The sequence below is a fragment of the Mirounga angustirostris genome, unplaced genomic scaffold (assembly GCF_029215605.1).
Source record: "Mirounga angustirostris isolate CCGP_5_RB_7025 unplaced genomic scaffold, mMirAng1.0.hap1 SCAF_12, whole genome shotgun sequence".
NCBI classification, from domain to species: domain Eukaryota; kingdom Metazoa; phylum Chordata; class Mammalia; order Carnivora; family Phocidae; genus Mirounga; species Mirounga angustirostris.
In genome coordinates, this window is record NW_026991720.1 from 91,484,392 (window position 1) to 91,511,680 (window position 27,289).

At 39.4% G+C, this 27,289-nt stretch overlaps 1 protein-coding gene across 10 annotated transcripts in view; it reads right to left on the reverse strand.

The window, feature by feature from the left end:
* VPS41 (VPS41 subunit of HOPS complex) overlaps positions 1 to 27,289 on the reverse strand; it is a 176,448-nt gene that overhangs the window by 100,644 nt on the left and 48,515 nt on the right. For all 10 annotated transcript variants that reach the window (XM_045864920.3, XM_064575436.1, XM_064575437.1 and 7 more), the window contains one exon: positions 1,078 to 1,152. In XM_045864920.3, the coding sequence (XP_045720876.2) occupies positions 1,078 to 1,152 (75 nt within the window). The remainder of the gene's footprint in view (positions 1 to 1,077; positions 1,153 to 27,289) is intronic.

Consider the following 27,289-nt stretch of genomic DNA (forward strand, 5'->3'; position numbering starts at 1 on the left):
TTTGGAAAGCACAGTGTTCCAATTACCATTTCAAAAGACCTTCTGGGCAACATCAAGCTTAGATATATAAAATGCATTCTTGTGTGTCAAGAGGACTTATTTTTCTTTTGCTAATAGATTAAATGAGTATAAATCTTTTACATGGAGTACACTGTTTTTCATTTACTCATCTTAATGACCCACTGAATTTAGATCATGTAAAAATACAAAATTAGATTAGGAAATGTGCTCTATTCAGTCAGGAATATGTAAGATCATGTAATGATTCTTAATGCACTTTCTTCTCAAACTGTTATTTTAGAAAAGTAGCTTACATACACTGTGCATTAGAATTTTATCATTGCAAACCAACATTAGAAAAGACTTCCATCGACTGAGAAACAAAAAAGACATTCTTATAAGTGGAAAATCAATCACCACAACCACTAAATGTCACAGCTCAACATCAGCAAGAAGCACTGATAATTGTTAGTTATACACTGCACAAATGATGTATGTCCTCGGTTGAGGAAGTGGGTGCCAGGTTTTTAGAAAACTGTACATATATTGATTTTACGTTTATTTAACGTGGCCATTGTAAGATACTTTATTCTTCTGATAAACTATGATTGCTTATCAAAAGATTCTATAATCCAAGAGAAACATTCATAACTTGTGTGAAAATGAAAACCACCGGCCCACAGAAATCATGCCCACAAAATCCAATTTTGTGGATTTATGGTGGAAAGGCATTAAACTACTGTCTTGCAGGAACTGCAGACTAGTCACTGAAGTGTAAGTGGCACAGCAGTAATGATTAAGGTGACAGGTCCCCCTGCCACAGCTGTTAATCAGCTTAATACTAGTTACATTATTGACATTCTTGTAATTACTTTTCCTAAGGTACATTTGTGCGACATATATTTTACTTTAATTATGAGCAATCAGAAGCAAGTCCAATACCCAAAAAGAATAATCAAGGTTCTCCTAAAGCAGGTATACAGCAAGCAGAGTGCGTTTCCAAGCCCCTGGAGTTGGAGACCATCCCAGACCTCAGAACCAGACAGTGTTTTCCACGTCCCCATGTCATCGCCATACCTTGCCATCCTCTGAACATACGCCCATGTGCTCTCCACTCTCATCCAGGCTAATCTGATTTATCTTCACAGGACTCTATTCAAACAAACAAACAAACATGTAAAACTTCAGGAAAATATATACATCAACAACCAAATGCCTTGGCTCTTTATTTAAGTGAAACAAACTATCAGTTTAGATGTGTAAGTCTAAGACATACTCGGTTTTTGCAAATGAAAATGGTAAAGTACAGCTTTGCTCTCACACATATAATAAACCCGGAAACCTAAGATTTCTCAAAATTATGTATTGCACGTGCTTCAGTCCCAGCTAAAATGTTATTTTTGTTACAGGTTATATGCCTTTTTATTTATTCTGTTCTATTTACTCCCCATTCCAAAATTCCTTCCCAACCAAATCCATTAAAAGAACATAACAAACGCCAAAATAAAAAATCATGAGGTAAAGAAAAATCTTCACTGTTTTAGTTTGGTACGTTCTTCTCTCATAAATCACTAAATCAACTTTGTATTTACACTTTATGCTTAGTACTTTCTGGGGGGAAATCCATAGGGTCTAGTTGATAGTCACTAATTTGTTATGCCTCTTCTTTTGAGTAATCTCAAATTTTAAAAATCTGTCAAGACCGAAATCAGGCATTCTACTTCGAATGTATTTTCCCAGGCGTAAATACACAACGGGACTTTTATGATTTTTCACAGCTTTCTAGTTTTCTATGTAGCCAACTGTTTCCTTACTAAAACATTCATATAAGTGGATTTTCCAATAGAAGTAAAAACTGGTAAATGTTGACAACATTAAAAAATGGCAAGCTTTTTTTTTTCCCTTCTTAAATAATGGCAGTTTCCTGCTATTTTACACAAAACACGATCGAACAAACTAAGCATGGAAAGAAAAGCCTTCATCAGTTATGACATGAGTCTGAGAATTTGTTTTTTAAAGTATCTAACCTTAAGATAATTTGGCTTGTTGATAAGAATAAATGGGAAAATACAAAATGGAATGTTCCTTTCTCAGTGGAAAGTATCTCAGAGCTAGTCTTGGCAGACCAAGACCCCCAGACCTCAGAAGGCCACCCAATGACTGATGCTATTGAGAGAAATTCCTCAGTCGCAGGACGAGACAGCTGGCCCCAGAGTCCTTCCTCGTGTTGATCACCGCACAAGCAACATTCCTGAAGTACAGTCTATGAAAAGCAACCTATCTCCTTAAAAGTTCCTAGAATGTTGAGGTGCCTGAATGGCTCAACTGGTTAAGGGTCTGCCTTCAGCTCAGATCATGATCCCAGCCCCGTGTCTGGCTCCCTATTTAGCAGGGAGACTGCTTCTCCCTCTCCCTCTGCCCTCACTCGTGCTGTCTCTCTCAAATAAATAAGCAAAATTAAAAAAAAAAAAGTTTCTAGAATGTTAAACAAGGAAAGGACCTTGTAGATAGATATTTGATCCCTTTCACAGGGGAATAAACCCAAGTCCATGGATGAGAATCACAACAGAGAAAGAGCCAGGGATCTGACCTAGAGAGTAGGGGACAGGCGTCCTGCACAGGGAGTGTGATGGATGGCAAGGAATATGCAAAACCAAATACAAGCCGAACTGGGAAAGCAATGAGGCCAGCGCATCTGGACTCCTGACTGAGAGGCCCGACTGCTCAGCTTCTATAGTCTTCTTTGGATAAATGCTTTCCTCCCTGAGAATCCTCTGGGACCAATTTCCTGACGCTCATCATTTTGTTCATAAACCAACATTTTAATACCCATTTACTCTTGGCAAATATAAACCCTGCACACCCTTAACTGTAATTTAACTGGATTTGGTTATAATCTATCTCAAATTACATTTTAATAGGGGCACATAGTCTATCAATGCTGATAGGCTGTCCTGTCCAACACAGTAGTACCTGCATGTGACTGTTTGTACAGAATCAAAACTAAACAAAATCGAAGTATGCCGAGTGCTCAACCACCACACGTGACCAGCAGCTATCGTATTAGACAGCACATGAGTCAGAACATTCTCCTCACTACAGAAAGTTCTACTGGATGGTGCCATTCCAGGCCTACAAAACTGAGATCTGCCGCTGAATGCAGTCCTTCTTTATAAGGCCCTTCTTTACAACAATGTACAATTAAGAAGTGTATTTCCTTCCCATATATATGTCACAATTTATGTGATTTTTTTCTTGGACTCTGGGACTCTGTGTCAGTCCTCTCCAGGTCATACTCCATCATTTTCAAAGACCCAGCAGATACAGTAGCGGACACATGGTCGTCACCACCTCACGATAAGGAAGAGGAGGCCTCAAGAGTTTCTGAGAGCTATGTGGAACCACAGTCCTTCTCAGTGGCTAGGTAGACTTTTCATGACAATGTGTTCTTTCCCGAGTAGAATCTGTACCACCACATTAGCAACGTTAGAGGGAAAAGCAGATCTACAAAGTTTGAGATTCCCTTCCCTCACATCCCTGTGAGCAACAGAATTTTTTTTTTACTTTTTTTTCTGCCAAAGATCAATATTATTGATTTATTTCCCTGACTACTAATAAACATAAGCATTTTCCTTAAGTCTGCTGGACAATTAATTTGTTCAAGCAGTTGAGCTTATTCACAGACAGCTCTTGCTCATTTTTCTACAGACATGTTTTGTTGTTTTCTTGTTAATTTCCTTTTTATTTTTAGGGTATGAGGTCTTGGTACAATACCTCACCCAGACATTGTATGTGGTCTCCTTTTTTTTTTTTAATTGGAAGATGGCTATTGCTTTATTTCTAATGTATGTATAAGTTTTTAATACTTTTGGGACTCATTTTTTTCCCAAATGGATATCCAGTTGGGGTAGCCCCATTTATTAAATAATCCTTCCTTCTTTTGAAGAGAACTGTTTGTCATAAAGTAAATATTCACATGCCCTCAGATAACCTTCTGGGTTTTCAATTGTGGTTTCTTTGTCTGTTGCTATACCGATTCATCATTGACTTAATTATAATACACATAGTATGTTCTGTTACCTGGTAAAAGGCAAGACTGAGCCAAAGATCTCCACTTTCCTTGGCTTTTTTCAGGATTTTTAGGCTTCCATGTGAAGTTAAAGATGAAACGACCCTCATGTTGCTAAACACAGTGGTCAATGTTCAAACCTAACTTACTTTAACTAATAGGCGGATGTAACACTGCTGATAACGTTCTCCTTCTCTTTGCTTCCAGGATACCTACTTGTCTGGTTTCCTTTTAAATTTCCAGCTTCCCTCTCTGTGTCTTTGGCCGAATTCTCCCGATCTCCTGATTTCTATATTTCAGGTTCAGTCCTTTGTGGCTCTTCTCTTCCTTTGGTTTTCTTCCAAGCCATGAACTGACTCCTAAATTTTATCTCTAGACCGGGCCCCTCCCTCTTTCAGACCAATATACAGAACTGCCTATTTTACAGATGTACTTAGATGCCTACCAGGCATCTCAATTAAAGCATATCCCAACCCAAGATCGTAATGTTCCCTTATGAAAGGGCCCTTCTTAATGTTTCCCTCATCCTGGTTAAGGACAACTACATTCTTCTGGCTGCTCAGGGCAAAGAACCTTGGGGCCATTCTTGACCTGTTTTTCTTTCACACTCTACTGTGTTTCTGTCAGTAATTCTTATCATCGCGTAAACCAGATTTATCCAGACTTGGGCCACTTTCACCAGCCCTAGAGCTGCCATCCAAGCCACCATCATTCTTGTCTGGATCATCCTAATAGTTTCCTACCTAGTGGACCTGCTTCTGCTGTCACTCTCCCAGAAGTCTGTTCTCAAAAACCAGCAGAGAGCTATTGTTAACATGTTGATCAGATAATGTCATCCCTTTCAAATCCTCCAATGGCCTCCCATCTCAGGATAAAACCCGAAGTTTTTACTATGAGCTGAGAGTCCTCAACAATCTGGTTCCAGCCCTCCCACCAAGGTCTCCCTTCATCTATGCTCTGCCTTATTCTCTCTCCTCCAGCCACAATGACCTTCCTGCTCTCTTCCTGCCTTAGAGCTTTTACACCTGTTTGCCTGGAATGCGTCTCCGCCAAATCCTCACTGGTAGTCACCTTCTCAGGGATGCTTTCTGGCCACCAATCTAAAATTTCAACATTCACCCAAACATCACAACTCTTTCACCGCTTTATTTTTCCCCTGTAGCATTTACCACTACCTACCTTACTATGTGTTTTACTTATTTATCTTATTCACTGTCAAACTCACTCACTACAATAAATTCATGAGAGAGTTCAAAGAATAAAAAATTCCAATCACACACAAATTCTTACAGAGAACAGAACAGAAAGGATATGTTTTCCAAATCATTTTAGCAAGCCAGCATAACCTTATAATAACAAAGCTCAACAAGGATATGAGAAAGAAAAAGTACAAGTGAATCTCAGTCATGAACATAAATGGAAAGATCCTAAAGAAAACATTAATAAAGGGGCGCCTAGGTGGCTCAGTCATTAAGTGTCTGCCTTCAGCTCAGGTCATGATCCCAGGGTCCTGGGATCGAGCCCCGCATCGGGCTCCCTGCTCAGCAGGAAGCCTGCTTCTCCTGCTCCCACTCCTCCTGCTTGTGTTCCCTCTCTCGCTGTGTCTCTCTCTGTCAAATAAATAAATAAAATCTTTAAAAAAAAAAGAAAATATTAATAAAGTCAGCATATACTAAGGCTAGTATAACATAGGGAAATGAACTAATATATTATAATTCTCTACATTAAGAAAATAAATGAGGAATATCAAAAGATCATCTCAACAGACGCAGAAAGTGATGAAACTCAACACCCATTCCTGGTAAAAACTGTTGGCATGGTGGGATGAAAAGTCCTCATTCTCACTTAATGGTGAAATGTTGAAAGCTTTCCCTTTGATATCTCTACAATATTGACTCTTCTAATCCATAAACCTGGAGCCTTTCTCCATTTATTAGACCTTCTTTAATGTCTCCAAATAAAATGTGATACTTTTCCCCTTGGAAGTCTTGCACTTTATTTTATTCTGGGAGTGGCAATGCCTGCAAGCACCCTTTTCTCCTTCCTGGTATGTATAATAGGATTCCATTTACACAACATACAAAAATAGGGAAAATTCTATGACAGTGCACAGGGGGTACACAGAGAGGGCAGAAAATGAAAAAGAAAAGCTAAGCATTTTCAATTATAAAGATCAGTGCAGTGGGGTCCCTCTAAGGGAACTTCGAGCAGAGGGGGATTTCACACTGTCTATTCTCAACAGAATGCTAGTTACATGATGGTTTGCATTATAACTATTGTTTCACTGCATATTTTATGTGCTTTGTCAAGTCGTATTTCACAATAAAAATAAACATTAAAAACTTAAAGTAAAATTAAGAAGAACTTGCCCATGAAAATGTCTGGGGTCAATACCTTCAGTGGCTTATTTCTTAGATCATGTTTATTTCCCCCATGACTGTCAAGCAACTCAAATGTTCTTGTTCTGTTCATCTTGGTTTTCCCAGAAAATACTGCATTTCATATTCTTGAGATGAAAATTTTTTTATTTTACTTTTTCTTCTTTTAATATTTTAGTAATACTAATGATATTACTCCTCCTCCTCCTCCTACTGCTGAGTTAACATTTCCTATAGGCTTATTGGGCATCAGGCTGTAAGAGTGACACACGTGTACCATTTATTCCTCACAGCAATTCTAGGAAGAAGGTACTATTATTTTTCCTATTTTACATTTGCAAATATGATAATGTCATTTTTAATGTTTTCTATCTTATTAATTTATTATATATTAATTTTCCCTTTTTGTCTTAGAACAATTTTGTTGACCTTACTGTAACTTCCTCACATTAATATAGTGTGCCTTAGTTCTTGCTGCTCATCTATTAACCATAAAATAATCAAATATCTGGCATTTACCTTTAAGTATACAAACTGGCCATAAATTAGAAGCCAAAAAATAATGTGTAATTGCAATAATTATTTCCTCTTTGAGAAAAGTAACATTTTATTTTGTTTTATTTCTAAGGATGGTGACAGTATTACTTGGTTATTTATCTAGTTATTAATAAAATTCTAGTGTAACTACAACTGTGGTCAGAAATGTGGTTTGTATAACATATTTTTTTAAATTAATTGCTCTTTGAAACCTAAGATATTCATTTCCAACGAACACATAATCTCTGGTTCAAAATACGCGTATTTCTTTTTTTGAATTTTTTTTTTTATTCTTATGTTAATCCCCATACCTTACATCATTAATTTTAGATGAAGTGTTCCATGATTCATTGTTTGTGCATAACACCCAGTGCTCCATGCAGAATGTGCCCTCCTCAATACCCACCACCAGGCTAACCCATCCTCCCACACCCCTCCCCTCTAGAACCCTCAGTTTGTTTTTCAGAGTCCATCGTCTCTCATGGTTCGTCTACCCCTCCGATTTCCCCCGCTTCATTCTTCCCCTCCCGCTACCTTCTTCTTCTTCTTTTTTTTTTTCTTAACATATATTGCATTATTTGTTTCAGAGGTACAGATCTGAGATTCAACAGTCTTGCACAATTCACAGCGCTTACCAGAGCACATACCCTCCCCAGTGTCTATCAGCCAGTTACCCCATCCCTCCCACCCCACCCCCCACTCCAGCAACCCTCAGTTTGTTTCCTGCGATTAAGAATTCCTCATATCAGTGAGGTCATATGATACATGTCTTTCTCTGTTTGACTTATTTCGCTCAGCATAATACCCTCCAGTTCCATCCATGTCGTTGCAAATGGCAAGATCTCATTCCTTTTGATGGCTGCATAATATTCCATTGCAAATTATGCGTATTTCTAATGTTATTTATTATCAACTAGTTTCTATATATCCTTATTTACTTTCTTCTTCTTGATCTATCAAAGACTGATAGAAACATGTTTCAAAACTTCCCATTACAACTGTAGTTTTGCCCATTTCTCCCTGAATTTCAAGTAAGTTTTGGTCTAGATATTAAATGTCCTATAATCTGGCACATCAAAGGTATGAAAAAGTTTCCTTTTATCCCTAAATGTAATCAATATAATATGTGGTCTGCTGGCTAATACTCTTTTGCCTTAAACTCTACTTTTCCTCACATTTTTATTGCCAACATGCTTAATATTTATTTCAAATATCAAAGCTGAGGCTATTTTTCTTTTAGTAACAAAGTATTTTGCACTTTTTAGAATTATGTTTCCCCATTCCATTATTACTCTTTTGCTATATTACTCAAATTCTTTTGTCTATCCAGGGAGAATTTAAATGCTGTTCATTCTGTTTGTATTCTATTAGTGATTATTTTTAAAGTTCTAGAAATTCTACTTGAATTATCTCTCACTCCAAATCAATGCAATGGTATACACTGACTCATTTAGAAGATAAGGTATTTAGCACATGTTTATTTACTACCTCCTTCCTTTCCCTATTTTAAAGTACAAATATTTTATATTTCATAAGTCACACCAAATAAAATTGGAGAGAAAATCTAGTTAATACATCAGTAAAAATTACAACCTTAAACCGTAAGTTCTAAGCATGAATCAATCTAGAGGATTGATTCTTCCTCTAGAAACTGTTTAGCTACTGGGATGTCCATAATTTTAAAACTGATTCATGAGAGGTCAGTTAAAGATTAGGGATATTTACCTCTTGTCATGTACACTGCAAAGAACTTTACAGCTTATTGTACACTTTAAATTCTTCTTTAGTTTTTGAAAATATTTGGACTTCTTACTCATGTAAATCAAACCAAGTAAAACAGTCAACTCCCAAAAGAAATAGTACAAATTATAGGTAAACAAGGAAAAGAGTCAACCTTAGTAATAACAACATATAAATACAACAAGACATTTTGCCTATGGAATTGGCAAAGATGGTTTAAGTATCTAGTTTTGGCTTACAGACACTCCTCATACCCTACTGGTGGGAATTCAAATTTGGAGAAACTTTCCTAAGGATCATTTGACAATGTGTATCAAAAATCTTCAAAATATGTATTGTCTGGGGTGCCTAGATGGTGCAGTAGGTTAAGCGTTGGACTCTAGGTTTTGGCTCAGGTAGTGATCTCAGGGTTGTGAGACTGGCCCTGCCTTGGGCTCCACATTCAGTGTGGATTCTGCTTAAGATTCTCTCTCCCTCTCCCTCTGCCCCCTCCTAACCCCCCCCCCCCCCCCCAGTGCTCTCACTCTCTTTCTCTGAGATTAAAAAAAAAAAATCTTTTTAAAAATATATGTATTGCCGGGCGCCTGGGTGGCTCAGTCGTTAAGCGTCTGCCTTCGGCTCAGGTCATGATCCCAGGGTCCTGGGATCGAGTCCCACATCGGGTTCCCTCCTCAGTGGGAAGCCTGCTCTCCCTCTCCCACTCCCGCTGCTTGTGTTCCTGCTCTCGCTATCTCTGTCTCTGTCAAATAAATAAATAAAATCTTTAAAAAAATATATATATATATGTATTGCCTATTTTACACAAGAAGAAGTAAGAGGGGTGCCTAGGGTGGCTCAGTCAGTTAAGTGTCTGCCTTTGGTTCAGGTCATGATCTCGGGGTCCTGGGATTGGGTCCTGCATTGAGCTCCCTGATCAGCAGGGAGTCTGCTTCTCCCTCTGCCTCTCCCCCCCCAAACCCCCCAACTTGTGCTCTCGCTCTTTCTAATACATAAATAAAATCTTTAAAATAACAACAACAACAAAATTATTTTGCAAAGACACTTTCCACAGCAGGTTTCTTTTGTAAGACACTAAGAAATGGAAATTATCTAAATTTCTAAAAGCATGGAATATAAACGATGAAAATTAAAAGAACAAAAAAACTAAGTTTAAAAAATGTATTATACAGGGGCACCTGGGTGGCTCAGTCGGATAAGCGTCTGCCTTCGGCTCAGGACATGATCCCAGGGTCCTGGGATCGAGTCCTGCATCGGGCTCCCTGCTCCGCGGGAAGCCTGCTTCTCCCTCTCCCACTCCCCCTGCTTGTGTTCCCTCTCACTGTGTCTTTCTCTGTCAAATAAATAAATCTTTAAAAAAAAAATGTATTACACAATAAAGAATCTGACTTTGGGGTCCCTGATTGATTGGATGTCCAACTGTTGATTTCAGCTCAGGTCATGGTCTCAGGGTCATGGGATCAAGCCCCAAGTCAGGCTCCACGCTCTTTGGGAAGTCTGCTTGAGATTCTTTCCCTCTCCTTCTGCCCCTCCCCCTGCTCACATGTGTGTGTGCTCTTCCTCCCTCTCTCTCTCAAATAAAGAAATCTTAAAAAAGTAAAATAAAGAATCTGACTTTATCCAAGAGAAGTCAGGTCTTTACTCTTGGTTTCTGGGAGATAATCTATCCTGATAGGAATGTGTTAAAGGTGAAAGACCTCACAGTCTTTCAGTGGGCCACGCCAGAAAGACTAACCCTGTGATTGCAGGCGGGGGCTTTGGGTCACAGGGTATCAACCCCCAACCTGGAAGCTGAATTCAACCATGTGGACAACCATCAACCAATCATGCCTACATAATAGATCCCCACTAAAAATCCTGAACAGCAATGGGAGCTTCCCTGGTTGTCACACATCTATGCCAGGGGGTAACATGTCCTGAGGACGATGGAATCTTGCATCCCAGGGTCTGTCCTATGCATCTCTTCCTTTAGCTGATTTTTTGACTGTATCCTTTCCTTGTAATAAACTGTAACTGTGAGTATAACAACTTTCAGTGAGTTCTGTGAGGCCTCTAACTAATTATTAATGAGAGTGCATCTGGGAACTTCCCAGATCTTGTAGTTGGTCTTGCAAGTCTACAGCAAACTCACTCATCTGGAAGACTGTGCCCTCAACTCTCACAATTCGGCTAGCTCTGAGTAAACCATCCAGTGTTTATAAATACAACTGTATTTACAGCTATTTGTACATAACATATGTGACTGGAAGTAGATACTCTAAAATATTACCACTGGTTTTATCTGGGTGCTGAGATACTATCATTGTTTAGACTGTTCTTTTCTATGTTTTGCTAATTTTCTAAGCATATATTTATTTTGTTCGTAATCCAAAGATAAATATTTTTAAATGACTATGTAGTCAGTTCTTTAATTTAAAACCAAAAAGATAGCAAAATTTATCTTAATTGTTAAAGCCATCACTCTGGGGACCTGCAGCACCCATTTTTACCTAAAGTGACAACTAAGTATCATCAGTACGCACATCAGATTCTATGACTAGTTCCGTAATATTTGATAAAGAACAAATAAATAACAGGATTTCAGCATTACAGCTGTCAATGGCACAAGAAGCAGGTCTGGCATCTGTAATCATTCCTCACAGAAAAAGGAACAAATGCCTTATGCATTTCTGCCATTTCTGCATACTTGAAATAAATGGGAAAAGGAGAAAGGGTACAGGAGGGAAACTGGAGTGCAGGAGTCCGTCTTTCTTCAATATGGAGTTTTCTAATTGCCTGTTTTACACAGAGACTTTAGGGGGTGTGTCTGCAAAGCTGGGATACTGGAGTAGATGTAAACAAGAAAAGGGACCCGAGAAAAAAAAGACCCAAGAAAAATGGCCTCAGCTGCATTTTCCATTAGCTACAATTTTATTCCTAATGGAGACAGGTTTGGAATTCTGGACAATATAAGTGAGTTTGTTCAAAAATCAATCATGTCAAGCTGACACTATAGAACATACAAAAATGTTTCCTTAATGGAACAAAAAAAGAGGCCTGAGTAAGCAGGAGGGGGTGAGGACCGGCCCATACCTTCTATGCCCAAGTCCTCTACAGGTGGTCTCAAGTTCTTAAATTTAAAGAAAAGGCAAAATTACCAACACGTACACCTCATGTGATAATCAATTACCTAATGTAAAATGCCTGAAATAAATACACTTAGTATGGATTATGTCAGCTCTTCAATTAGGAATAAATTCACGGTCATTTCCAAAGCTGCTTTTAATGGTGTTCTTTGTGGTAACTTCTTTTCCCCCGACACTCCTCATCATCCCACCTTAAGCTATCAGTCCCCCAACAGTGAACCTAAGAAATCAATTTGCTAATGTATAATTTGTAAGGCTCCTCTGACTAACAAATGGATAATTGATTCCTTCACAAATGCTGCATCCCCATGGACACAGAGCGGACTGAATAAGAAACAGAAGATGGATTTCATTTTCGTTCTCTGAGATCCACTAGTTAGCAATCCCAACATCCACATGGTTGCCCGGGCAGCTTCATGCTCTTTAGTCACACTTAGCAAGCAAGCTGCACTTACATTACACGTGTGAAAAGCAAACGCCTGTTCTTTCATACTTGGGAAAAGCTCTTTTTACTGCTTATTTTACTCTCCCCTGATGATACACCCCGAGGTGAGCAAGACCTCCAGCTGGATGTAAGAAGTCTCTGAAAAATACACCTACTTGAGGGTTTTCTACACATCTACAAAACAAACATTTATTTTCTCGCTGACTTAGTCTATGGCCAGAACAACCTAACCTTTAGCTATAAACTCTCAAATTTTCTCTGTTGCTCTAAGATTTCATCTCAGGTTTTCAATACTCAGTATCGGGCTTGAATAGCTGAAGAAGAGCTCACAGGCCACATCTAGCAATCACTTCCCCACGATACTCACTACAATGCTTTCCATTGTTAAAATGAGTATGCAAGAAAACTGTATTCTTGTGAGGTTTTAAAGATGATCCTACCTCTCTAAGATTTAATAACTACATTAATTTGAGGTTCTTGATGTGATAATCCAGCTTTTAACAGAAGCTGCTGTTTCTGCAGATGGAAGAAAAATCCTCCGTCAGTAGCAATTCATTCCAACCTGAGAAATAACCAGAAAACTTAAAAGGCTACAAAGTCCTTATTTTCCACTCTGAATAAAAGGAAGGAGTAGTGGTGAAAGGAGGAACAACCACATATAAGTTATGTTTCCAATTTTATATGATAATGTGGCTGAAATATTCTTTATTCTACAAACAACTACTGACCAATTATAAATTTATACTTTCAAAAATACATTCCCTTTCGAATAGAAAAAAAAAAATCCTAAAATTTATATGAAACCACAAGACTCCAAATAGCCAAAGTAATCGTAAGCAAGAAAAAGCAGAGGCATCACACTTCCTGATTTCAAGCTATATTACAACACTATATTGATCAGGACAGTATAGGACTGACATCAACATGGACACCAAGAGCAATGGAACAGAATCAAGGGCCCAGAAATAAACCTGTGCATATATGGTGACCTAGTGTTTCAAGAATACTCAATGGTGAAAGGAAAGTTCCCTTAATAAATGGTGGGAAAACTGGATATTCCTATGTAAGTAATGAAACTGGACCCCTATCTTATACCACTTACAAAAATTAACTCAAATGGATTAAGAACTTCAAGGTAAGGTATGAAACCATAAAACTCCTAGAAGAAAACATAGGGAGAAAGCTCCCTGTCAGTCCTGGCAATGATGTTTTGGACATGACACCAAAAACACCAAGTAACAAAACCAAAACTTGCAAGTGGAACTACATCAAACTAAAAGGCTTCTGTACAGTAGAGAAACGATCAACAAAATGAAAAGGCAGCCTACAGAACAGAGGGCACTATGTGCAAACCATGTATCTGGTCCGGGGTTAATATGCAAAATATACAAGGAATTCATACAACTCAACAGCAAGAAAACAACCTGATTTAAAAATGGGTAGAGGACTTGAACTGACATTTCTCCAAAGAAGACATACAAATGGCTGACAAGTACAGGAAAGGTGCTCCATGTCACTATTGACCATGGAAATGCAAATCAAAACCATGATGAGCTATCATGTCATACCTGTTAGGAAAGCTTTTTTAAGAGCTAACAAATGCTGGCGAGGACGTGCAGAAAAGGGAACCCTGGTGCACTGTTGGTGGGAATGTAAGTTGGTACAGCTACTATGGACAACAGTGTGGGGATTCCTCAAAAAATCACCACTAGAACTACCACATGATAGAGCAATCTCACTTCTGGGTATAAATCCAAAGGAAATGATTCATGACCTCAAAGAGATTTGTACCCCCACGTTCACTGCAGCATTATACATAACAGCCAAGAGAGGGGAACAACCTTAGTGTCCACTAACAGATGAATGGATAAAGAAAATGTGATGTGTGTATATATATGGAATATTATTCAGGCATAAAAAAAAAATCCTGCCATTTACAACACCACAGATGGACCTTGAGGGCAAGATGCTAAGTGAAGTAAATTAGACCAAAAATGACAAATACTGTATGATCTTACTTATATGTGGAATCTGAAAACATCCAATTCCTAGAAACTGAGTAAAATGGTGGTTGCAGGGATGAGGGGGTGAGGAAATAGGGCAATGTTGGTCAAAGGGACAAAGTTATAAGATGAGGAAGTTCAGGGGATCTAAGGTACAGTATGCTGACTGCAGTAAACAATACTGTATCCTATATGTGAAAGTTGCTATAAGAGAGAAGAGGTTTAACATTCTCACCATAACAACATCAAATGGTAATTATATGAGGCAGAAGTTAGCCTGACTGCAGTAAACGTTTTGAAATACATGTGTGTGCCCGATCATAACACTGTACAACACCTTAAACTTACATAACATTATATACGTCAATTATATTGCAATAAAGCTTGAAAAAATAAAATTGCATATTCTAAAAATAAAGTACTAACCTATTATATAAGCAAGGTTGATTCTAAGCGAAAAGTATTTTAAATAACTTATATGTTGGTTAAAATATTAAGCATAGTTATTTTAATGTGAAACAATTACATGTCTGCTATTTGAGGTACCGTCCATTATATTCCTAATGCAAGAATTCCAAAAATACTCTCCCAACATCACAGTCTACTGAACTACAGAACATTCCCCTCCACGATTCAAGTAGCTTTATGGTTCATCAAAGCTTTCTTCTGATGCTGCAAAACTGTGAGTAAATATAAAATGATTACCTTAAGATAAGAGTACACTGTCTACATCTCCCAATAGCCTTAATAAATATTCTATAACTTCCACAAAAATGCTGTTTGATAGGAAAAAAACAAATGTATTAAGTATCTCTAATTTGCCCCTTAAATTTAACTTGTATTTTAATGATCAAAAACTGAAATTACCCTATTAGAAAATCAATGTCCTTAGAAAAATGATTTAAACTCTAACCGGTGTCTTGAAAATCATCTAAAAGAAGTAAAAACTACCTGGGAATGAGAAGAATGGAAAGAAATTCTCAGGAAGAGTCACCTTGTTGGGAAAGAAAAGAATTCTGTCCATTCATTGTGTCATGATGGTTTTAACACTTGAGCTTAAATTTTCTGCATTTATAAGAATGCTTATCAATCAGTCTATTGCAAACCATTGAAACATTCCTAAATACTTTGACCTTTTAAGAGTATCCTCTAGGGGGTGCCTGGGTGGCTCAATTAAGCATCTGACTCTTGATTCTGGCTCCGGTCATGATCTCAGGGTCATGGGATGGAGCCCCACATCGGGCTCCGTGCTCAGAGTGGAGTCTGCTTCTCCTTCTCCCCGTTCCTACTCCCACTCCTTCTCTCTCTCTCTCTCCCGCTCAAATAAATAAATAAAATCTAAAAAAAAAAAAGAAGAGTATCCTCTAATCAAGAGTTTTCACCACCTCCCCCACGAGAGCACAGCGGGGGTGACTCTGATGCTGTACAGGGACAGTAGCATTTGCCACCTCATCTGGCTCCTCAGAGCCCAGACTGCTGCCCCTGCCAGCGCCCAGGCCCCCCAGGCCCCACAGCCCCCAGGCACAGCTGGGCACAGCTGGCTGGTGAGAGGCTCAGACCTCTGGCCCGCTGCCGCACCCAGCCAGGTCAGTACAACCTCACAGAGGCAGGGGCACAGAACGGCCTTCCAGCCTGCAGAAGACTTATTATATGAATGTTCGTCTTCTAAATCCTAACAACCTTTAAAAGCACGGGGAGGATTTGGAAGGGATTGCCTCCTAAGAAGCCAGCACACTGCTGATTCCTAGTGCTGTTTTCCTTTTGTTAAACTTCATCCTCTGCCTGCACCTGCCACATCCCCACAGACAATGGCAGGAGGCAGGCTTGCACATGATAGGCACTCAACACAGGCCTCCACAACCTGGGCTCTGATTAAAACACCGCTTCAGTCAAAGGCCAAGTCAGGCTTTTAGTCTACTCTTATTTATGTATTTATTTAGTCCTCTTTCATTCCAGGGACATGCCAGGGACAGTGCTGGATGCCAGGTGAGCACGGTAAATGGGGGCCTTGCCCTTAATGAGGCTTGCAGCCCACCAAAGCACTGTTCACATTCAAGACCATGACCTTCTGGGGCTGCTACAAACCTGCAGCCGTCCTCTACAGGGAGATGGATGAATGGCAAATTGCAGTCCAAGCTCATTCTCCCTGGAGGCTGCAATGCCCATTTGCTGAACAATTCAGAGTGGACATTTTGGAGAAGTCTGCCTCTAATGCCTCGGATAGTTGTCTACACTACTAAATTTGGCAGTTGAATGAGGAAAACTTGAATAGGAAATCAGTCTGAGCAACAGCATTAAGGAGCCAGCAAAGTGTCTCTTTCTAGATCCACCCCAGAACTGCTGAACACCAGCCCACGACCGGACACTGTGCCGGGTTCGTGAGGCCATTGTAAGAAAACAGTCTGTTTTGCTGGAAGACACTGTTAAAGGAATAAACATGTGTTACATACATAAACGACCTGGAAAGAAATTCAACTGACAGTTTTCCAAATGGTGAAATATAATGTGTGAAGTATGATAGAAAATGATCTATTCTTAAACTGAGTTAACATTTTCCTTACTTACACATGTATCCGACAAAGACACAAAGGAAGGAGTGACAGAAAAAGGAAAGCAGAGTCTCCAAAGAAATGCAAAGTCATCAGGGTTTTCAAGCGAATAGTGCGGAAAAGAAATTTACCAATAAATGCATTTAACAAAAGAGCAACTAATATTACCAAAAACCCTCCATGATACAAAGCAGCTTAAAGAAAAAGTGGACAAACAGCGCCTGCCTTCAAGGTGTTTGCGTACTCAGAGTCTGGGATTCCAGCACTTTGTGACATTCTATTTTATCATTTAACACATGGTATTACAGATCATTATCTATATGACTAGCTCCACAACCTATACGACCTGAGAACAGGGGCTGTGTTTTGTCATTCTTTATATCCCTTGCACCTACTTACAAAATGTTGACTGAAGGAATAAGAAGCAAGCAGTGAATGAATATGAAAAAGGCACTCTTCCGTGTGGGGCCATCCAGAAAGCTGTCACAAAGAAGGTGGGACATGGAGCATTTCCATAGGCAAAGACAGGAAAGCACAATGCCGCAAGAGCCAAAGGACAAAGTCTGGATACAGCTCAGGCCACAATGAGGGGGATCCTGTCACAGAGACAGCGGAAGCCTGGGGGCCGCAGAGAGGAGCTCCGTTTTATTCCACAGGCATCAAGGGGGAACTAGAGTGTTTTCAGGGAGGGGAGTAACAAAATCCCAGCATTCCTCTGGGAAGACTGCATGGGCAGCTGTGTGAAGCATAGATGGGGGGAGGAGGGGATGAGGCAGGGAGATCGGCTGGGTTTCACTGCAATAACCCAGGTGAGATTCAATAAAGAGTTGACCAAGAGTGGTGGCAATATAAAGAGTGAGCAAAAGAAAGAACGAGCTCAGAAAAGAATCTAGGGGATATACAAGGTAATGGAGGCACATGAAGGAGGATAAACATCACAGAGATGGAAGTAAATCCCCAGGAGGAGAAGAGAACAGGGCCTTCTAAAGACATGACATCCAGCAAGGGCCTGGAAAAGTCTAGTCTTTGCGGTAAAGCAAAGATGGGCTTTTTCTTGACTATAGTATTTATATTCAAAAAGAGACTATACCTTGTCTGGCCCACTTGACCCTGCTGATAAAGAAACAAGGACTTCTGAAAGTTACACAGTCTAATTCAAGGGCAGGACCTTGCTGGAGGCAGTTGAGTGTGGTCAGGCCAGGGAGCCAGGACTCGGCAGAGAAGGAGCAGAGCAGTCCCTTCTGTCCCTGTGGTAATTCATAACACAGATGTCTCCATGCATCGCACAACCCAACTCATCTAAATTATTTCAAGTAATACTTTAGCACAGAAATAAATACCAATGTTTTAATACCCAAATAAATTTGCCTGAAGGGGGACACCATGAATACAGTATCCTCTGCAAGTGGCCCCGAAGTTCCTAGCCTACAGGGTTCTAATGCTACAATTCCAGGAAACAAAATTCATTTTTCCCCAGAGAATGTTGCCCTAGAGCATATTTTTCTAGAGGAGTAAATACAACAGAAATGGGACTGTCATCCCCGCAACCATATAACTAGAAAAGAAACAAGCAACTATTTTTTAAAATTAAGTCTCAGAGGACTACCCCTTAGATTGTCCAAGCCCTAAGCATCTGCTATGCCACACCTTGAAGTACAAACTTCATCACCAAAAGCAGGTCCAGAAAGCCCAACAGAGTGCAAATCCATGATGACGGCAGAGCTAAAATGAAGATCTGACGCAGCCCATGGATAACCTTGTGTAATTCTCAATATGCACATTAATGATACCATCAATGATTAAGGAAAAATCTGTTAGGAGTAAAGATGTTCTTATTTTTTCTTTCATTTAAAACTGAATAATAGCAACAACGCTAATGCATTTTATTTACCTAAAAACATTTGAGAAAGTAAAGGCTTTGTGCTTCCATGAGTTGAGGAAAAAAAAAAATCACTTCTCTAAAAAGGGTCAGCATATATGGTTTAAATAACGGAGACCAGGGGCACCTGGGTGGCTCAGATGGTTAAGTGTCTGCCTTCGGCTCAGGTCACGATCCCAGGGTCCTGGGATCGAGCCCCACATCAGGCTCCTGGCTCAGTGGGGAGCCTGCTTCTCCCTCTCCCTCTGTCTCTCCCCCTGCTCATGCTCTCTATCTCTGTATATCTGTGTCTCAAATGAATAAATAAAATCTTTAAAAAAAAAAGAGAAAGTTATTAATCAAATAGAAAACGCCTTATTTTTCAGACATAAGATGAAGAAAGACCATTTAAAATTTCACCAATGCAGCTGTACTTTCACCACAGAGATTGTTATAATGCTCTCTAGTGTAAAAACACTGCTTTATCAATTCTCCACTAAGGCATTTCCCAAGTAGATTGTCATCTCTCCATAGTCCTCAAAAGAAGCACCTTGTAAACAAACTTGCCATGTCTCTACACTAAAAAGAAATTCCTGAAGTCAACTCACCAGACCTGCACTGGGAACGTTTCACAAAGCATCATTACATAAGTAAGCGTGTTCCTACAACACCACAGAAATAAACCTCTTTGTGACATGCTATAAAAGAGACCCACACCCCAAATAAACAAAGGATGGAATGGAGCAGGCAGCAAAATCAGCCTGTAAAAATGAGTATGTTGAGGAAGTTTCTCTTTCTTCTTCCCTTCTTTTTCCTGTTTTTCCTTTCCTTTGTCCCTCCCTCTTCTAACTTTGCATGTCCTATACACAATGAACACTGTTCAAGCGAATTCTATCAATGAATTAAAAAATAATAACAACAGCTTTCAGGAAGTGTCATAAATGCCAGCAATCAGATGCTTGGCTTTATCTGGTTCCTCATGACAGGTAATATTGAGCCTTGCACTAAATATTTTACATGTGTATCTCAAATAATCCTCAAGTTAATCATATTGCTCAGGGCTGGGATATGCTCTACATTTCACAGAGAAAGAAAGTGAGAGGTTAAGTAAACTGCCTGAACTACTGAACATGGGGAGACTGAGCCCAAGCCTGGCTGGCAGCCACAGCACCCCACACGGCCTAACTCCTGCCTCAGGACCACATCCTGCCAACTCCAGAAGCTGGCTGACCTCCCTTCTGCTGGGCCCTGTCCACCTTAATCTCCCACCATGCCGTCAACGCTTCTCTTCCCACATCTGTTCCAGACTAGTTGCATTTCCAATACTGCAATCGAGTTAAGGCCCAAAGGGGAAAGAAAATGGGAAACCAGCAGGTTCAGGGGGTTGCAAACTTTTGTGTATTTTTTTTTCCTGGCAAGGCAAGAATTGCAGACTCCATCTTAATGCCAAGGAATAAATCCTTGTCTTCAAAGAACAGTGGGAATTTTTTCTCTTGAGAAAGAACGAAAAGTTAAATGTAAACAGGAAAACTTTAGGGGCACCTGGGTGGCTCAGTCGGTTAAGCGTCTGCCTTCAGGTCATGATCCCAGGGTCCTGTGATCGAGCCCCGCATTGGGCTCCTTGCTCAGTGGGGGCCTGCTTCTCCCTCTCCCTCTGCCTGCCACTCCCCCCCTGCTTGTGCTCTCTCTATCTCTTTCTCTGTGTCAAATAAATGAATAAAATCTTAAAAAAAAAAAAAAAAAGGAAAACTTTATACAGAGGATATCTTTATGACTTAGTAAGGGCAAAATATTTTTCTCACAGAAGATATAAAAAATACAAACTATAAGTGATTAGATTAATATATATTTACTGCATTCAAATAAAAAGCTTCTGAACTGAAAATACCACAAATGTGGAATTAGAAGATAAATCGTAGACTAGAAGGCATGTGTCACACTTCCGACAAGGAGATGTGTCCAGATGCTTTTGTCTGCCACCTGAAGAGAGCGTCCAATTCCCTGGCCTGCCACCAGTGTCTCGTGTCTGGTACTCATCAGACTTTTAAATGTTTTGCCAAACTGACAAGTATGAAATGGTATCTTATGGTTGAGATAATTTCACATTTTCCTGACTATTCCATCAGTACTAGAGAAATATGGCATCTTGTCACATGGTTCTTGGAGACATTTAGGGTTCTCCATCTGAGAACTTCCTGTTCATCTCTTTGTCCAGTTTCTTTCTGGGTTGTTTGCGTTTTCCTCATTATCTATAAGAGCCCATTGTAGAAGTAATATTTTAACAAAAATATGTGGTTAACATTTGCTACAAACACCATATGATTAGAGCTTTTATAGAACTTAAAGAATCAAAACAAGTGAATGAACAAAAACAATACAGTTCAGATTTAAAGTATTAATTTAGTGTGAAAATGGATGTTGTCCTAGAAGAAAATCATCAGTGTTTCATTTAATAGAAAGATTTATTGGCAAGTGTTAGATTTGACTTGCTGGTGACTTCTGATTTTGAGCCTTCACACAGTCCACCCTGATCAATGTTGTTATTTTTCCTTGTAAACAGTGAACTTTTAATTACAAATCAATTTAAAACTTTACACACATACCGACGAAGTATATGAACAATTCTCAAGAGAGTAAACAGCCTCATTAGTAACCAGAAAAATACAAAGTAAATCAATAAATTCCCATTTTCTAGAAATCTAACTGGCAGAGAATTTCTGAATGATAACAGCTAATGCTGGTGACAAGATACAGTGACGTATTCTCATACAGGGCTGGCAGGAGTACAATTCGGTATAATCTAAGTATACCAAAATGCAAAACCTTAAAAGTGTTCACAGCATCTGAACGAGTGATTTCACCACAAAGATGTGTTCAAAGGAAAGACTCAGTCACCAGACTCCTCAGCCCACCCAAGGATGTTCACCCCAGTATCACTCCTAGACTGAGCATCGTGCATAACGCACTGGGAAGTTAGCTCGTGGACAGCTCCAGGCAGTAACAGACCAGCTTTTTACTTCAAGAAACTGATTCTGCTAGAGTGGGGCTCCCTCCTTCTCCCATCCAATACCTACTCCTAATTCAAGCCTGGCCAGAGTATCCTATTAACCACCTGTAGCAACTGCTTCAGGTAGAATTATACACCCAACCAGGCCCATCAAGGCCCTTTCTGGCAGGTGTTTGCCAGAGTTACTAAAGAAGGAGTCCTATCTCACTTATGAGGATGGTAGTGCCCTGACATCAGTCTTGGGCTATGGGCTGACCATGACGCCCACTAGATGAAGAGAGCCTGTCCCAGGGATGGGTACTGTATGGGTCATCTCAGATGGGTACATCTGAACCTGGCATCCCCACTTCAACTTGATTTACAACAGGAGCCAGTATTTCCCACTGTTGATTAAGCCTGGCCGAGTTGGGTTTCCATCACCAAGCAACGGAAGTACCCTAATGTATTCATTTTTTTCCATTAAAGTATAAGGGAATTAGATTTTTAGACTACCTCACTATCTCACAGGGCATTTAATCCTGAGATGAAACGCTTCTAAAAAATTAACAAAATTCTGGTAGACTTTCTGCAACTAGGTAGATGTACACCCCAACAAGACACTTAGCACAGAAACTGCTCACTCCATTATTTCAAACAAGCCCATTTTTATCCCACCTCAAAGAGAGCACCCATGCTATACGGAAACGGAAAACAAATCCTTACCTATCCAATGACTGCACTCTCAGTCACTTATCATTTCTATAAAAGGTGGTGCTCCTTCCAAAAAGGAATATGCAATACAGAACAGATATTACTTATGTAAAACAGACCAAAACAGAAAAAAGATATTGATAATACTGGCAAAATTCTTCCACCTCTCATGGAGCTAAACTTTTGGTATTTTCCCCAACCATATTTCATTGGTTGGAAATACGGAAGTTATACAAAAATTTATAGAAGACAGTATTTTTCTTTTGACTCATAATTTAAAGAAAAGCCAAAGAAGCCAGTAATTAGATAACCTAGATCCCATTCTGTAGGGTGCCATTTATAAATGTCAAGCACCTTAAAGAATACCCAACAATTTGGGCTTACATAAATGGAAATAACAAATATTTTGATGTGTAAATATCACCTCTTGGAACACATTATTTCATTTTTTTCTGTAGCTTATCTTTCTATAGTTATTATTTTTTAGCAGCTTTACGCAGATACAATTGACATACAATAAACTGCACATATTTAGAGTGTAAATTTGATAAGTCCTGACGTATACATGCACTCATGAAACCCTCCCCAAAATCAATATAATAAATATACCTATCAGCCCTGAAAGTTTCCTTATGCCACTTTATAAGCCCTCTGCCTCTCTCAAAGCAATCACTGATCTGCTTTTTGTCACTATAGATTTGTTTGCATTTTTCAGCATTTTATACAAATGCAAGCATACAATAGGTAGGCTTTTCAGTCTGACTTCTTTCACTTAACATGACAGATTTGAGATTCATCCATGTTGTAGCATGTATCAATAGTTCATTCTTTTTTACTGATAGTAGAATGCCATTGTATAGATATACCACATTTTGTTTATCCATTCCCCTGTAGATGGACATATAGATGGTTTCTACTTGGAAGCTATGAAAAAATAAAACTGATGTATATATTCACGTACTAGTCATTGTACAAGCATATGCTTTCATTTCCTCAGGGTCAAAGGGCTAGATCACAGGGTAGGTCTATGTTTAATGTTTTTGAAAACTGCTAAACTGTTTTCCCAAAATGGTTCTACCATTTTCCACTCCCACCAGTAGGGTATGCGAGTTCCAGTTTTTCCACATGCTTACCGACACCTGGTATGGTCAGTCTTTGTCATTTTAGCCGTTCTAAGAGGTTGTTAGTGGTATATATTCTTCCATTTTACTTCGTTTTAGTATGATTTTTTTCCCTTGCTATCAATTAAACTAACAAAGCCTAAAGTGTTAAGACCTAATAGCGGCCCCCAGAAGTGATACATTTCCTCTTACTAGACATATAAAAGAAGGACTGATGAAGCAAATGACAAGAATGCTTTTGAAGAATTTCATGTCTTGGGTGGGGAGATGACTAAATACCCGTTAGGTTCCCAATTATCATAATATATGATTCCATCAAACGAAAAATGCTTGGTAATTTTAGCCAAATAAATAATTTCTAGAGAAGGCTAGTAAAACTCTGCTGTTCAAACAGAAAATGAGAGCTTGTTTAAGTTAAAAGTAATATACCACTAATTCAAGGTATAGATTATTTGTTATCAAACTATACACAGACACTCATAGGTTGCCCATATATAAAAGACCCTGCCTTCTGGTCCATGACATCTAATTTACCATCACTCTAATGGCTTCATTTAGTTCCCTAAATACTCTCAACCCCAAAGCCATTAACCATGAAGACACTCTCATGAAAACACTCCCATTCTTTCCCCTTTGGTCCTTCTGCCAAACCTGCCAAAGAAGTCTCTCTCACTGCATCTCACCATTTTCCCCTTTCTGTTCCCCTACTCTCAAGCCACTAGTGGAAAAAACAAAATGCATATGTAGATGAAAAGGCTGCGATAAATGTTCCTTGCCCTTCCAGATTCCCTGTTGCATATGAAGAATGCATCACCCAGTCCAGACCCACTCCAACAATCGAAAAATGCTCATTCACCTGTCAAGACTCACCGCAAATTTTCACTTTCTCTCACTTGCAAAGTTAATCAATCACACCTCCTGAGTCTCCACATTGTTTATAATCCTTTCAATGTGCTCACTTTGCAACAGGCGCCTGACTCCCAAAGAAAGAAGCACCAGAAGGGAGGATCCACACTACTACAGAATGGAGTCCACAGGTTTTCCGCCAGGCCCCAGTCTCAGAGTCATGCTCTCTCTCTCCCCAGTTCAGAGTCATGTTCCAAAAAGTTAAAATCACTACAATTCTGACTGAAATGTGTGGTGTACCAGGATGATTTCATTCAATGAAGAAATACTTTCACAATTACAGCTATGTAAGGGGTATTTGCCCAAACGTAGTTACCACTAAGAAGTCCTATGTTACAACGTGTTGTAAGCATTACACTTTAACTGTTCTAAGTGAGAGAAGCATTCTTAAAGTTGAATATGTTTTCTTAGCCTCCTCTGTGCACAGATGCTACCAAAGTTATCAAGCTACCTATAAATAATCCATAAACTGGAGATGCTTTAATACAAAAATGCAGAAAATTGGAAATAAGATTTTCCTTGGCATCAGTTAGAATGATTTCCACTTAAGTAATTCTCAACTCATTTGACACATTTCTTATCACTCAAAATACGGAGTCCAAATATAGAAGACCGATTCTTTCAACACCTAAGAATCTAAGGCCTGTCAATCAGTCTTCGACAGGTATTACAGACACTGACACATTTGAGCCAACAATGTACCACTTTGATAATATCAAAAGATACATGCCATGCTTTCCAAGTAATGATGCCACATCGGCAGAGCATACTATAGATGGGGTTCACTTCAGGTTGATAAGTAAGTGCCATGAGACCAAGAGGAGAGTAGAATTTCTTTGTTCAATGATAGCTTACATTTTTTTAGATCTGCTCCAAGGGCTCTTTTAATGAACAGTCACCCCAATATTATCTTGGCCACATTATGAATGAGCCCAAAATAGTTGAGCTCCTCAGGGTAATAATGAAGCATGGTATCTGTATTAACTCTCAAAGAAATGGTCATGTCTGTCTGATTTCCTGTAATGTACACACAATAATCTGGCTGTGGCAAAGGAAGGTGTAAAACCCTGTTTATCTGGAAAACCATCCATATAGAAAGAACTTTACAGATTTGGAACTATTAGAGTTCAGCCGCTTGTATCAATGCCTCACTATCTACCACTTTTTATGCTAAGCGCCAAGGACGCAGAGCTAAATTAGACACAGAAACTGCCCTCAGGAAGCTCACATTCTATGGGGAGAATGACAAATGCAAATAATCTCAACAAAAGTACTGCATGTTCAAGACATGGCAATAATGCAGAGGAGGAGATCTAATCATGTGAAAGATAAAAGGTATTTGTGAATATTACAAATGCAGTCTAAGAAGCTTAAGGGAACACTAAGTTTTCAGGATTACATTAGCAAAGAGATGAGAGGGCAGATAAGTATTTCTTTTCCCTGAAACATGAAATAAAGACAGATGATCCTGCAAACAACATTTACGTCTCAATACACAGGAAAGAGGAAAGAGGAGCTGATCTACATTAGAGATGAATTCCTCTAAGCCAAAGAAAAGCAGAGGGCCAGGAGTGCAATCCGAAAGATGGCTGAGTCCCAAAAGCCCAGAGACAAAAATGACACCATGGTCATTCATAGGCCAGGAACCAGTCACAAAAACATCTCTTCAAACTCAGGTAGGGGATATGACCTGATCAGAATGCCTAGGTACATTCTGTGTAGGTGGCTAGATCAGAATGTCTAGGTGTCTAGGTGAGGGAGGCCTCGAATAAACCAGACAAAACAGCTGAGTACAGAGGCAGGGAATATAGAACCAAATCAGCCCCAGACCAATTTCCTTCAAGCTTCCTTACCTGACACCTTTTATATCTAGAACGATCGAAGTCTCCTCAGCTTCTAAACTCTGACGACTTTCTGAATTACCCAGAGCAACTAGGAAAAATCTGAGTATATCTTATATACTTGACAAGTACTACTGAATAAAAGGGCTACTTTCCAAAAGTTGGCATTAAGGCTCAAATCTCAAAAGAAAGAGTGGAGGGCGCCTGGGTAGCTCAGTCGCTAAGCATCTGCCTTCGGTTCAAGTCATGATCCCAGGGTCCTGGGACTGAGCCCCGCATAGGGCTCCCTGCTCTGCAGGAAGCCTGCTTCTTCCTCTCCCACTTCTCCTGCTTGTGTTCCCTCTCTTGCTGTGTCTCTCTCTGTCAAATAAATAAATAAAATCTTAAAAAAAAAAAAGAAAGAAAGAAAGAAAGAAAGGAACTAAGGGAAGAAGGGCATTCCAGAAAGATGTGATGAAAAGCTTGGATGCAAGCATGCACGTCCAAGGCAATCCTCAGGAAATGGTGAGTGGATCAGATGACTGGAGGAGAAAGAAAGGAAAATGAAGACGAAGGACAAAGAAAGGAAAACCTACCACAAAGGCAGGTTTGGCCACATGACCGACCAGGATCTTGAGCGCTGATCCACCTGGGAAGTCTTAAGGAGCCATCCAGTGTTCTCAGAGACAGTGATTAGACTGATGGTGGGAGATAAACAGAAACTAAAACCCCCCTAGTAGAGAGATGTTAAGATACTGTCCTGTGACGCTACTTAAATTCTGATAGAGATCAGGGATTTTATTAGCATATGAACATGAGGAAGTACAAAAGATTAGCATTAAGAAATACAGTGTGTTAGTTTAATTCCAAACAAAAAAACAGGAATAGAAACATCAATAGACTGCTATCTGGAGTTCAAGAAGAATCCTGAACCTACCTCTTAAAAGATTTAGTTGAAAAAATTGGTATTTCTCTTCATACAAAATGCCCAATAAGCCCCTGTTCTGTTTTATTTTGTTTTCTTATCCCCTTCCTTTTGTAACC